We start from the raw sequence: 14,323 nt of genomic DNA, 5'->3' as shown, positions 1-14,323 counted from the left end.
AGGCCTCAGGGTGGGGGCCTGGGTAGTTTGGGGAGGTATTGAGGGGTGCATGGGGGAGGACGGCGTTAGGGCTCAGGGTGGTGGGATCGGGTAGATTGGGGAATTTAGGGTTTGGGGTAAATTTGAGGGTGGGGGCTAGGGGTAGTTTTGTGGATTTGGGCCTCAAGACAGGGGGAGGGGTAGTTTTACAGGCAGGGGCAGGGTGGATGGCTGGTGTGTTTAAGGGCTTAGGACATGGGTTTATTTTAAGAGTAGAAGGACCGGGGAGGCGGGGTCAGGGTAGTTTTGTGTATTTAGGCCTTGGGGTCGTTTTAAGAGCAAGGAATGTCTGGGGTGTTTGGGGTAGGTTTTTAGGTTTAGGGCTCAGGGCAGTATAGTTTTAAGAACAGGATTGTGTTAGGGTGCAGGGCAGGGGGGGGGGGAATTTACCACGCATACTTCTTTACTACATATGGTTTTACAACAAAATTAGTTGTAAAGGCATGTATGGTAAAGCCATGTGTGGTAAAGATGCTGTTGTGATTCTGACTGCGTTATTCAGGCATGCGTTGTTTTTGCATGCATTGTTGTGTCATACAACCTTTTTTGATAATAGGAAGAATAGTGAGTACACTCCTTGATGATGTTTGAGGATGGGATCTATTGCCCATTTAAGGAGGAGGGATTTGAACTCCTCTTTTAGTAGGACTTGATGTTCTATTGATAGCATGTGTCTACGAGGTAGAATGTTGGGAGGTGTGGAAAAGAGCTCCAGGCAATAACCATGTTGGATAATATCAAATACATATTGGTCCGAGGTGATGGTTTACCATGTGTAGAAAATCATGCAAGCTTACCCCGAAAGGTGTTAAATGGTTGGAGGGAAGAAGATGGAAGTCATTGTTTGATGGCGGATTTTCTTCTTGTGGGGAGCAACCCTTGCCTCTGCCCCTGGAGTTATTCCCCTGTAGGACCCCCTCAAGTAACCTCTGGGAGAGGTGTGCTGGCTCTGGGTATGCTAATAAGCTGTGTAGGCATCAGGGTGGGTTGTGTTAGAGTTTCCACAGTAAGAGGGGCAGCACAGTAAGTCATAGGGAGCTTGTTTTTGCAGTGCCCCCATTGCTTTTGCCCTCGCTGTCTTTGACATTTTCTCAAGTTTGTTCCACCTGGGGACTAAAAAGCTGTTCTCAGTCAAATGGCATGTTCAGTACATTTTGCTGAACTTCTGGCTTAAAGCCAGAAATACGGAGACCTGGATGCCTCAGTAGCAGAATGCTTGTGTTGACCCCTTTAGCTGCTGTGCCAGTGGAATCTAGGGCACACCGTATGAATGTATTGGATGTAAGCTTGTCTTCTGAGACAAGTTATTGATCCCGTTTTCTATGCTCCACTGGGAGATATTAGAGAAGACCCTCCATCTTGTCCCAGTGGGCAAGGTCATAGCTCGCAAGGAGGCCAATGGAGTTCGTAATACGCCAATTGTTGGAGAACTGCGCTGCAACCCTTTTCCCTGCTCTATCAATTCTTGTGCTTTCCTTATCTGGCAGCAGAGCATCGTCACTGCCCTGGGTGTTTGCCGTCTTATGGGCAGTGGTTATGGCTAAGGAATCTGGTGGAAGTTGACAGTGAATATATATGGGGTTATATGGGGAGACCTTGTAATTAATGTTAACTCTGGGTGTTATAACCCCAGCTCTAATGGGGTCTTTAAAGATGTCTGTGCATGTATAGGCATGCCCTTGAGCACTGGTAGATTAAGGGTGGTGCAGTGAGTATAAATAAGCATTTAAAAAAAGAAGTCCTCCTCTAAGGGCTCCTTATGTAGTTCTACTTGATGGAAAGAAGTGGCCCTACCGATGAGTTCCTAGTATGATGTAGAGTCATAAGGTGGTGAGAGGCAAGCAGGACAAAGATTAGGGTCCATGTCCCCTAGGAAGTCTATGTCAGAGGTATCGCATGGGTCATCCTGTGGAGGGATGCTAAAAGTGTCCTCCCTAAAACCACGGCCAGCTGTGTAGGAATGTGTAAACCCCTGTGGTGAAATATCAAGGGGTCACCTGAAGAATGAGGCAGGGAGTGCCAAGACAAAGGAGGATGGGAGGGAGTGGTGATGCGAAATGTAAAAAGCTGGTACCCTTGTCTGCCTTTTGTTTGCTTTCCCAGGAATTGGAGTGTACAAAGCTTCTTGAAATTACAACTGGTTCTTTGAGGAGCAGCAGCAGAGGAAGGGCATGCAAGGATGCAGCCCATTTGAGGAGGTATGACAATTTGCTTTTGTCTGGAGTCCAGCTGTTCTTGCAATCGATGGAGGACGGGCTCGACTGGTGCACGGAAATCTGGTGTTTAAGACCGCTTCAAAATGTCAGGATCTAAAGTATGTTTTGTCTTGGTGCCGAAGGTCCGCTTGGTGTTGAAGCACTGGGAGTCGACACCGTTGTTCAGCTTGGTGCCGACGGGCAGTCTGATACCTAAGCTGCTGGAGCCGAAGTACACAGCTTGGAAAGTCTTTTTAGTGCCGAGCCAGAGTTGGACTTGGTGCTGAACATGGTTGGCAGGCACTGTCTGACCAACTATCTGTTTGCTGTTCCAGAGAGGCTGCATGTTTTTTTAGCCCAAGGCTGTTCTCAATGGTGTCGGGGGGAGGGGATACCATACTCATATTGCTGCCCTTGATTGAAAAAGTCTCTACCTTTGCAGCCAATGGCTGAGGATAGTGTTCTACATCTATGTCGCAGACAATGAAAAGGTCTGGTGTTTCTTCCATTCTCCTCTGCAACATCTCGAGCCAACGTGTGGGATGGTTTTGAGGGCTTTTCTTGGAGCGGAAGAAGTGGCCTCGCTGTGTTCCAGCAAAAGGCAGGAGTTGCAAACCTGATCCAAGTTGGTCCAAGGGTACTTTGCATGGCAACAAGGACACTAACAGAAGGGCTTCCCTTTTTTTTTTTTTTTTTTTTTTTTTTATTAATCACTAGCAAGACATTCTTGAGCGACACGAGGGAGATGAAAGTAGGCCCTGGAGGGGTCGATACAGGTCTGGCTAGATTCAAATCTAGCAGAACGTCAGTAACGAAGGAAAAGAGACTGAAAACAATACCGATGAAGGGGAAGATACGGTGAGTCAAAAAAGCACTGCAATGGTGAGGACTAGAGCACATGTACCAACACAACGGCAGAAAGAAAACTAACTAACAATGGAGCAGTTGCCGATGCACATTATCACTAAGAGGAAGTGTCACTCTACCTTGCAACTTGAAAGACTTCTTCGAAGAAAAACACCATGCACACTTCCGGACCCAATACTAGATGGCAGGAGTATGCACAGCATGTGTATCTGCAGCCACACAGGCCTCAAACATATGAGTTTTTTTAAGTTCTCAGATAACTAGACACCAGAAAGGGCAACTCACAGTTATTTGTCGCACTGGGCCGGGGAGAAAGAAAAGTTCAAGCAGACAGCGATGTATCACTAGTTGGATACAGGGACAAGGCTCGTTTCGCTGTAGAGTTGTCTTCTCAAGTCTGTGTGAAGAGCTGCTGTATGTGTTGGCAGGGGCTGCAAAGAGGTTGTTGTGAGAGGAGCAGGTTGGGCATTGCAGATGGGTGTCCTTGGAGATTTGCAGCACTGGCGGTCGACATGCGGTGTTGCTGTTGGCGTGACAAGCAGGTTTTGCTAAAGCTTTGAGTTGGAAGTCGTCATGGACAGCAGATTCTCAGTGTGAAAGGTGTTGTTATGAGGAGCCTAAAGCATCTGTATCTTCATTTTTGTTTCCCAGGAGAAATACACTCTAATGCCAGTTCTTGGAGGGGCATCTCTTGGGGGTCTGGACTCACTCCAGCAGAGGCCAGCAACAAGGCTCAGGCAGGTCCAGTTGGTGCTGATCATCTGGGCAAATGCTGTGTTCCTTTAGTTCACAGAAGAAGTAAAACAACTGACCCTTGGAGTCACTTCTGCGGAACCTGGGTTCAAAGTAAGCAGGTCAAATCACAGTCTTTTTTCTGAATCTTCCACAGGTGCAGAATCGTTCTGCTAAGAGGTTCTGAAGGTGCCACTTTTATCCAGGGTGCCAGTCTGTGCATGGAGGAAGCCGCCTTTGTCTAACCTTCCCTCTTTCCTGGGTTTAGCTCCAAACTGTTTATGGTAACAAAGGGTATGCTGGTGGCCTGAGGTGAGCTGCATTTGTCAGTGGCAGGCAGCCATTAGAAGTGAGGAAAGGGTGGACAAGACCGGAGACCACCCTTGAAGCTAAGTAAGGGCTGAATGTAACACCCTTGGAAACACTGCTCAGGATATAAACACCCTGCCACCACACACCCAAGGCACATTTGCCTCCATGTCTGGAATGAATACACAAAACACAATAGGAGAGCCATTCACAGTCATGTGACACTAATTGAAATGCACATTCTTTTTTTAAAGTGGCAGTTTCTAACTTGTAAATTTAAATCGGACTTTACCATCAGAGAGGGTTTAAGTTTACAATTCATTTGAGTGTAAACAGTGTATTTCTATCTGGTCCCAACCTGAAGTTATCACTTGTTAAGAGTAATAAGTTAACTCTGTGATAGTCGATTGGAAAGTAAGCCTAACAACAGTTTTAAGACTTTAGGGTTTTATCATCTGCCAGGAAATCTAAATATTAAGTACATTTGTCCTATTTATCAAATATCACGCACCCTGCCGCAAGAGTGGTTAGATACTACTTTAAAGGTAACCAATAAGTATCAAAAAGGAAGGTTTAGGCCTGCCAAAAGGTGCATTTTGCAAGGTCGACATGGCAGTTCAAAATTGCCCTACAGGCTGTAGCAGCAGGCCTGAGACATGTCTTTAAAGCTACTTTAGTGGGTGGCACAAGGACAGCTGCAGCTCACTAGCAGCATTTAATTTACAGGCCCTGGGAACATGTAGTGCCATATGCCAGAGACCTACAAGTAAATTAAATGCACCAATCAGATGTATATCAATTTTACCACATGTTCAAGATAGAGCTCAATCACTTTACCACTAATCAGAAGGAGTAAAGCACACAGAGTAACAAAACGTTTTCAGCAGAAGAAGGTAAAAATCTGGTGGGACCCTGCAGAGAAGGCCAAGTCCAAGACAAATTAAAAATGATAAAAAATCCTGGAAATTCACTGAAAAAAGGCTAAATTGAAATTAGAGCTAGGTAAGATCAGAACAGAAACCCACTGAAAAAAAGAGATTAAGGTAACATTATTAAAATAATAAAAAAACAATCTACCGACTAATTAATGACTATAAATTGACTCATGCTTACACTGCTTACGACTTCACATCTCAAACAACATCACTGATAACATCATCCATGTCACTGCTAACAACTCTACTGCCTAAACCCATAGATCATTAAAAGTCCATGCACAGCGTGGGGCTGGCTGTCTGCAGGTGACCCCATTCCCTGGGGACAATGGTTAAATGAAGGGGAGGGGAAAGCACAGCACCCTCCCTGAGGTACTCCATTCCCTGGGGCTGGCTATTACTATGTCCCGGACAGCCCACCATCAGGACAGGGTAGTTTTCCTGCCTGCACTAGCAAGGACACTTACATCTGTTTGCTTCCTACCTGGTGGGAGCACTTTCTGAATACCCAACCTGCTGGGAGAACACATGCCTTCCATGTTACAGTCAGGGAAGCCATGTGTGCTACCAGCCAGTGCGAGAAATAAACATGCTCCTGCTGAGCGGGCACAGACTTATGTTTAACTGTCTGCACTCTTGCAGGCTGGGAAACAGAACAGATTTTGCTGCCGCTCAGAGGGAACTTTCAAAAACACAGCTGCCCCCTCTGCGCAGAAGCAATGCCAGCGCCTGTACTATGCCGTGCAGCACCCCTCCCCTTTATTATGAAATGTGTCCTCATGCAACGGGTTTCCCGGGGGCTTAATAAGGTTTGGGGAGGGGTGCCATGCTGCCCCCTCCACATTTGACGTTATGTGGCCCTGGGGTCACTATTGGCTCTGGTAGGTTTGGCTGCCTGTGGGGGTAGCTGACCACAGGGTCTTCCCCTTTTATTATGGATTTTGGCCCTGGAGGGTGGAATCCCCGCGACCCAATTAGGCTCAGAGGGAATGGGGCATGCTGCTCCCCGTCTGATGTTTTGTGGCCACGGGGAATGGGGTCCTTGGGGCCATTAGTGGGTCAGGGAGGTCAGATGCCTGCAGGCGTGGTTGACCACAGGGCCTAGCTGCTGAGTTATAAGTTAATACAGGAGTTAGCAATTACTAATGAAACTGATCACAACTATTTTAAGCCCAACAAAAATACAATTTTCTTCATTTATATCAAACCATTTGACACAAAAACATGGGTGACAAAAGATGTATGTAAATTAATTGAAAATAATGACTGGCTTTAACAAATATGGTACAACAAACTGGCATAGATTTACCTGCACTCCCGGGCTTACAGGAACTGGGTACATCATATTTGGTGCAAAACAAACTGGTTGTGTATACACAGGTGCTGGCTGCTGATGACCCACTATAGACGGGCTAGGCTGGGCTTGGGGACGGGGAGAGGTTGGAGTTGTAGAAGGCTTAGGCTGCAAACAGAAAGGATCACTGTGAGAAATCATTAGATATACATATTTTCCTAAACAATATATTATTCACTGGATCAAGAACATCCACGGTCGAAATTAATTGCCTTTTCTCCAATAACACACCCTTATTTAGATTATACACCAGAGTGAAATGTTGTTCATGTACTTCAACCATTCTTTAAGAGCTTTCCTCCAGAGGAAGCATGAAAAAATGGTATACAAATATTTGTATGCAATTAGCTCAGCTAAATAAAGATGCAAACTAACTCACCAATACCAACTGAATAAACAAGTTACTGACCTTCAGTACCAGTCTCTATGAAGCGACTATCTAGCTGCAGATTCCTCAACTTCTGGATATTCCCCAGGCGTCACACTGTACCTAGAAACTTTTCAGCAGTAACTCTACACGCCAGTATGTGGCGCAGTGGGCTCCATACCGAAGCGGTTCTGCTCTGAAAATTAAGTGCTAGCATCAGTTGCTTTTGAGACAGTCAGCACCTCCAGGTGCAGAGCCCCCAAATGCAAATTGGTGAGACCAGTGTACAAGTTCCTAGATTTCCAATCTTATTATTGAATAGAGTCAAAGAACGGGACAGATGGGAGGGTCGGTGAGGATTGTGTGGCTAGATACTCACTTCCAGAAAGAGTATTAAAGAAAGATTGTTTTTCTGATGGAGACTTCTAGCTGCAGATTCCTGACCTTTTGAATAGATAGTAATGAAGTGCATATTTGGAGGTGATTGGACTCAAACCAGAAAATCCTGCAGGAAAAAAGAGGCGAAATGCCCCTCTCAGCGGAGCCAAATGTCAGACAATAATGCCTGTCAGATGACTATGGTAGGGTGTAGGAAGTTGTCTCTGTATATACTATCACAAAGTAAGAAATAGTGCGCACAGAGTCAAAGGGTTCCCATTAGAGGTAAGATAGTGGCAAAATTAGATAATTCTAATGCTCTATTTTGTGGTAGTGTGGTCGAGCAGTAGGCTTATCAGAGGGTAATTGTAGAAAGTTGGCTCTGTATGCACTATTTCAAAGTAAGAAATAGCATGCACAGAGTCCAAGGGTTCCCCTTAGAGGTAAGATAGTGGCAAAAAGAGATAATTCTAATGCTCTATTTTGTGGTAGTGTGGTCAAGCAGTAGGCTTATCAGAGGGTAGTGTTAACCTCTTGGGTGCCTTGGACGAGATGATCTCGTCCAAGGCTACAGTTCCCCTGTGCCTTGGACGAGATCATCTCGTCCATGGCACAGGGGAACTTGGGGACGCGCTAGCGCGCCCCTGTGCACCCCCCTTCCCCCCCCCAAGTCGGGGATGGAAGGGGAAGACCTTCCCCTTCCACCCCCGACCCCCCCTGTGACGTCAGCGCAGCGCTGATGTGTCACAGGGGCCTCCCTCGTCGCAAGCATTTCTCTTTCAATCACCGGGGAGGCCCGGAGGGGCTTCAAAGGGAAGGAAAAGTATTTCCTTCCCTTTGAAGTCCCTCCGAGGGTTTAAAAAGCCGGATTGCTTGCAATCCGGCTTTTGAAACCCCACTAGACACCAGGGATTTTTTTTGTTTTAATGATATTGACAAAAGGGAGCGACCCCTTGGGCAAGGGTCGCTCCCATGGGGGGCATTTTTTCTGGAAGGCCTTTTCTGCCCCCCCGGCCGATTTTAGGTCAATCTGCCCCCAAGGGGGGTAGAAACCACTAGGCACCTGGGATTTGTTTTTTGGCGCCAATGTCACGCAGGGGGAGCGACCCCGTAGGCAAGGGTCGCTCCCGGGGGGGGGGGGGGGGTCAAATTTATTTTAGGCCATTTCTGCCCTCCCTAGGGGCAGATCGGCCTATTATCAGGCCGAACTGCCCCCAGAGGGGGGCAGAACCCTCAGGGCACCAGGGCAATTTTTTTTTTTGTGTTTTTTTTTTGTTTGTTTGTTTTTTTCGAGATGGGGAGCGACCCATCAGGCAAGGGTCGCTCCCCTGGGGGGCAACTTGTATTTAGGCCATTTCTGCCCCCCTTGGGGGCAGATTGGCTGATTTTAGGTCAATCTGCCCCCAAGGGGGCAGAAACCACTAGGCACCTGGGATTTGTTTTTTGGCGCCAATGTCACGCAGGGGGAGCGACCCCGTAGGCAAGGGTCGCTCCAGGGAAGGGGTGGGGGCAAATTGTATTTAGGCCATTTCTGCCCCCCTTGGGGGCAGATTGGCCGATTTTAGGTCAATCTGCCCCCAAGGGGGCAGAAACCACTAGGCACCTGGGATTTGTTTTTTGGCGCCAATGTCACGCAGGGGGAGCGACCCCGTAGGCAAGGGTCGCTCCGGGGGGGGGTGGGGGTTGGGGGGAAGAAATTTATTTTAGGCCATTTCTGCCCCCCCCCCCGGGCCGGCTGAGCTACAGGCCAAACTCCACAGGTAGGCACCTTGCAAAAAACACCTCGGTTTCCTGTGAAAAAATATGTTGTGTCCATGTTGTGTTTTGGGCCATTTCCTTTCGTGGGCGCTAGGCCTACCCACAGAAGTGAGGCACCATTTTTATCGAGAGACTTAGGGGAACGCTGGGTGGAAGGAAATTTGTGGCTTCTCTCAGATTCCAGAACTTTCTGTCACCGAAATGAGAGGAAAAAGTGTTTTTTGGGCCACATTTTGATGTTTGCAAAGGATTCTGGGTAACATAACCTGGTCAGAGCCCCGCAAGTCACCCCATCTTGGATTCCCCTGGGTTTCTAGTTTTCAAAAATGCGCTGGTTTGCTAGGTTTCCCCAGGTGCGGGCTGAGCTACAGGCCAAAATCCACAGGTAGGCACTGCTTTTTATAAAAAAATGTGATGTGTCCACGTTGTGTTTTGGGCCCTTTCCTTTCATGGGCGCTAGTCCTACCCACGCAAGTGAGGTATCATTTTTATCGGGCGACTTGGGGGAACGCTGGGTGGAAGGAAATTTGTGTCTCCTCTCAGATTCCAGAACTTTCTGCCACAGAAATGTGAGGAACATGTGTTTTTTTAGCCACATTTTGAGGTTTGCAAAGGATTCTGGGTAACAGAACCTGGTCCGAGCCCCGCAAGTCACCCCTCCTTGGATTCCCCTAGGTCTCTAGTTTTCAGAAATGTACAGGTTTGGTAGGTTTCCCTAGGTGGCGGCTGAGCTAGAGGCCAAAATCTACAGGTAGTCACTTTGCTAAAAACAGCTCTGTTTTCTGTGATGTGTCCACGTTGTGTTTTGGGGCATATCCTGTCGCGGGCGCTAGGCCTACCCACACAAGTGAGGTATCATTTTTATCGGGAGACGTGGGGGAACGCTGGGTGGAAGGAAATTTGTGGCTCCTCTCAGATTCCAGAACTTTCTGCCACAGAAATGTGAGGAACATGTGTTTTTTTAGCCAAATTTTGAGGTTTGCAAAGGATTCTGGGTAACAGAACCTGGTCCGAGCCACACAAGTCACCCCTCCTTGGATTCCCCTAGGTCTCTAGTTTTCAGAAATGCACAGGTTTGGTAGGTTTCCCTAGGTGCCGGCTGAGCTAGAGGCCAAAATCTACAGGTAGTCACTTTGCTAAAAACAGCTCTGTTTTCTGTGATATGTCCACGTTGTGTTTTGGGGCATATCCTGTCGCGGGCGCTAGGCCTACCCACACAAGTGAGGTATCATTTTTATCGGGAGATGTGGGGGAACGCTGGGTGGAAGGAAATTTGTGTCTCCTCTCAGATTCCAGAACTTTCTGCCACAGAAATGTGAGGAACATGTGTTTTTTTAGCCAAATTTTGAGGTTTGCAAAGGATTCTGGGTAACAGAACCTGGTCCGAGCCACACAAGTCACCCCTCCTTGGATTCCCCTAGGTCTCTAGTTTTCAGAAATGCACAGGTTTGGTAGGTTTCCCTAGGTGGCGGCTGAGCTAGAGGCCAAAATCTACAGGTAGTCACTTTGCTAAAAACAGCTCTGTTTTCTGTGATATGTCCACGTTGTGTTTTGGGGCATATCCTTTCGTGGGTGCTAGTCCTACCCACGCAAGTGAGGTATCATTTTTATCGGGAGACTTGGGGGAACGCTGGGTGGAAGGAAATTTGTGTCTCCTCTCAGATTCCAGAACTTTCTGCCACAGAAATGTGAGGAACATGTGTTTTTTTAGCCACATTTTGAGGTTTGCAAAGGATTCTGGGTAACAGAACCTGGTCCGAGCCCCGCAAGTCACCCCTCCTTGGATTCCCCTAGGTCTCTAGTTTTCAGAAATGTACAGGTTTGGTAGGTTTCCCTAGGTGGCGGCTGAGCTAGAGGCCAAAATCTACAGGTAGTCACTTTGCTAAAAACAGCTCTGTTTTCTGTGATATGTCCACGTTGTGTTTTGGGGCATATCCTGTCGCGGGCGCTAGGCCTACCCACACAAGTGAGGTATCATTTTTATCGGGAGACGTGGGGGAACGCTGGGTGGAAGGAAATTTGTGGCTCCTCTCAGATTCCAGAACTTTCTGCCACAGAAATGTGAGGAACATGTGTTTTTTTAGCCAAATTTTGAGGTTTGCAAAGGATTCTGGGTAACAGAACCTGGTCCGAGCCACACAAGTCACCCCTCCTTGGATTCCCCTAGGTCTCTAGTTTTCAGAAATGCACAGGTTTGGTAGGTTTCCCTAGGTGGCGGCTGAGCTAGAGGCCAAAATCTACAGGTAGTCACTTTGCTAAAAACAGCTCTGTTTTCTGTGATGTGTCCACGTTGTGTTTTGGGGCATATCCTGTCGCGGGTGCTAGGCCTACCCACACAAGTGAGGTATCATTTTTATCGGGAGACGTGGGGGAATGCTGGGTGGAAGGAAATTTGTGGCTCCTCTCAGATTCCAGAACTTTCTGCCACAGAAATGTGAGGAACATGTGTTTTTTTAGCCAAATTTTGAGGTTTGCAAAGGATTCTGGGTAACAGAACCTGGTCCGAGCCACACAAGTCACCCCTCCTTGGATTCCCCTAGGTCTCTAGGTTTTAGAAATGCACAGGTTTGGTAGGTTTCCCTAGGTGGCGGCTGAGCTAGAGGCCAAAATCTACAGGTAGTCACTTTGCTAAAAACAGCTCTGTTTTCTGTGATGTGTCCACGTTGTGTTTTGGGGCATATCCTGTCGCGGGCGCTAGGCCTACCCACACAAGTGAGGTACCATTTTTATCGGGAGACTTGGGGGAACATAGATTAGCAAAACAAGTACTATTGCCCCTTGTCTTTCTCTACATTTTTTCCTTCCAAATATAGGAGTGTGTGTAAAAAAGACATCTATTTGAGAAATTCCCTGTAATTCACGTGCTACTATGGTCACCCCGGAATTCAGAGATGTGCAAATAACCACTGCTCCTCAACACCTTATCTTGTGCCCTTTTTGGAAATGCAAAGGTTTTCTTGATAGCAATTTTTTACTCCTTATATTTCAGCAAATGAATTGCTGTATACCCGGTATAGAATGAAAACGCACTGCAGGGTGCAGCTCCTTTATTGGCTCTGGGTTCCTCTGGTTCTTGATGAACCTACAAACCCTATATATCCCCGCAACCAGAGGAGTCCAGCAGACGTAACGGTATATTGCTTTCGATAATCTGACATTGCAGGGAAAAGTTAGAGAGTAAAACGTAGAGAAAAATTGATGGTTTTTTCACCTCAATTTCAATATTTTTCTTTTTCAGCTGTTATTTTCTGTAGGAAACCCTTGTAGGATCTACACAAATGACCCCTTGCTGAATTCAGAATTTTGTCTACTGTTCAGAAATGTTTAGGTTTCTGGGATCCAGCATTGGTTTCATGACCATTCCTGTCACTGACTGGAAGGAGGCTGAAAGCACAAAAAATTGCACAAATGGGGTATGCCCCAGTAAAATGCCAAAATTGTGTTGAAAAATTGGGTTTTCTGATTCAAGTCTGCCTGTTCCTGAAAGCTGGGAAGCTGCTGAGTTTAGCACTGCAAACCCTTTGTTGATGCCATTTTCAGGGGAAAAACCACAAGCCTTCTTCTGCAGTCACTTTTTCCAATTTTCCAAAAACGAAATTTTCACTGTATTTTGGCCAATTTCTTGGCCTCCTTCAGGGGAACCCACAAAGTCTGGGTACCTCTAGAATCCCTAGGATGTTGGAAAAAAAGGACGCAAATTTGGCTTTGTTAGCTTATGTGGACAAAAAGTTATGAGGGCCTAAGCGCAAACTGCCCCAAATAGGCAAAAAAAGGCCTGGCACAGGAGGGGGAAAAGGCCTGGCAGCGAAGGGGTTAAGCATTTGTTGTACACACACTGGCAATAAATGAGGAACACACACTCAAAGACAATTCCAGGTCAATAGGTTTTTATATAGAAAAATATATTTTCTTAGTTTATTTTAAGGACCACAGGTTCAAGATTTACAAACAATACTTTAAATGAAAGGTATTTCACTCAGGTATCTTAGGAACTTTGAATCATCACAATAGCATGTACAGTTTTGGCAAAAATGGCAATAGGCTATTTTAAAATTGGACACAGTGCAAAATTCAACAGTTCCTGGGGGAGGTAAGTATTTGTTAGTTTCACAGGTAAGTTGGGTCCAAGGTAGCCCACCGTTGGGGGTTCAGGGCAACCCCAAAGTTACCACACCAGCAGCTCAGGGCCGGTCAGGTGCAGAGGTCAATGTGGTGCCCAAAACAAATAGGCTTCAATGGAAATAGGGGTGCCCCGGTTCTAGTCTGCCGGCAGGTAAGTACCCGCGACTTCGGTGGGCAGACCAGGGCGGTTTTGTAGGGCACCTGGGGGGGGGGGGGGCGGCGGCTGGGTGCAGAGTGCAAACAGGCGTCGGTTTCGCAATAGGTTTCAATGAGAGACCCAGGGGTCTCTTCAGCGATGCAGGCAGCCACCACCTGGGCTAGGAAGAGGGCCGTCTGGGGGTCGCTCCAGCACTGGAGTCTGGTTCCTTCAGGTCCTGGGGGCTGCAGGTGCAGTGTGTTTTCCAGGCGTCGGGTTCCTTGAAGCAGGAAATCGCGGTCAGTGGGGGCCTCTGGATTCCCCCTGCAGGCATCGCTGTGGGGGCTCAGGGGGAGGGGGTCAACTCTGGCTACTCACGGGCTCGCAGTCGACGGGGAGTCCTTCCCCTGTGGTGTTAGTTCTCCGCAGGTCGAGCCGGGGGTGTCGGGTGCAGAGTGGAAAGTCTCACTCTTCCGCGGGAAACGTGTGGTCTTTAAAAGTTGCTTCTTTGTTGCAAAGTTGCAGTTTTGTTGAACAGGGCCGCTGTCCTCTGGAGCTTCTTGGTCCTTTTAGATGCAAGGTAGTCTTCTGAGGCTTCAGAGGTCGCTGGTCCCTGTTGGATGAGTCGCTGGTTGCAGGTTTTCGACTCAGGAGACAGACCGGTAGGGCTGGGGCCAAAGCAGTTGTCATCGTCCGTCGTCTCTGCAGGCTTGTAGGTCAGCAGTCCTTCTTTAGTTCAGGTTGCAGGAATCTGATTTCCTGGGTTTTGGGGTGCCCCTAAATACTAGATTTAGGGGTGTGTTTAGGTCTGGGAGGGCAGTAGCCAATGGCTACTGTCCTGGAGGGTGGCTACACCCTCTTTGTGCCTCCTCCCTGTGGGGAGGAGGGCACATCCCTAATCCTTTGGGGGAATCCTCCAAAACTAAGATGGAGGATTTCTAAAGGCAGGGGGTCACCTCAGCTCAGGGCACCTTAGGGCTGTCCTGACTGGTGGGTGGTGACTCCTTATTTTTCTAATTATCTCCTCCAGCCTTGCCGCCAAAAGTGGGGGCAGTGGCCGGGGAGGCGGGCATCTCCACTAGCTGGGATGCCCTGGGGCGCTGTAACAACGGGGGCGAGCCTTTGAGGCTC

At 47.7% G+C, this 14,323-nt stretch overlaps 1 protein-coding gene across 11 annotated transcripts in view; it reads right to left on the bottom strand.

Moving 5' to 3' along the window:
• Nucleotides 1–14,323, bottom strand: part of ATXN2 (ataxin 2) — a 1,121,476-nt gene that overhangs the window by 470,715 nt on the left and 636,438 nt on the right. For all 11 annotated transcript variants that reach the window (XM_069214846.1, XM_069214840.1, XM_069214837.1 and 8 more), the window contains one exon: nt 6,387–6,539. In XM_069214846.1, coding sequence (XP_069070947.1) covers nt 6,387–6,539 — 153 coding nt within the window. The remainder of the gene's footprint in view (nt 1–6,386; nt 6,540–14,323) is intronic.

The sequence above is a fragment of the Pleurodeles waltl genome, chromosome 11 (assembly GCF_031143425.1).
Source record: "Pleurodeles waltl isolate 20211129_DDA chromosome 11, aPleWal1.hap1.20221129, whole genome shotgun sequence".
NCBI classification, from domain to species: domain Eukaryota; kingdom Metazoa; phylum Chordata; class Amphibia; order Caudata; family Salamandridae; genus Pleurodeles; species Pleurodeles waltl.
The sequence above is the reverse complement of the archived record's forward strand: the minus strand, read 5'-3'. Positions and strand labels throughout refer to the sequence as shown.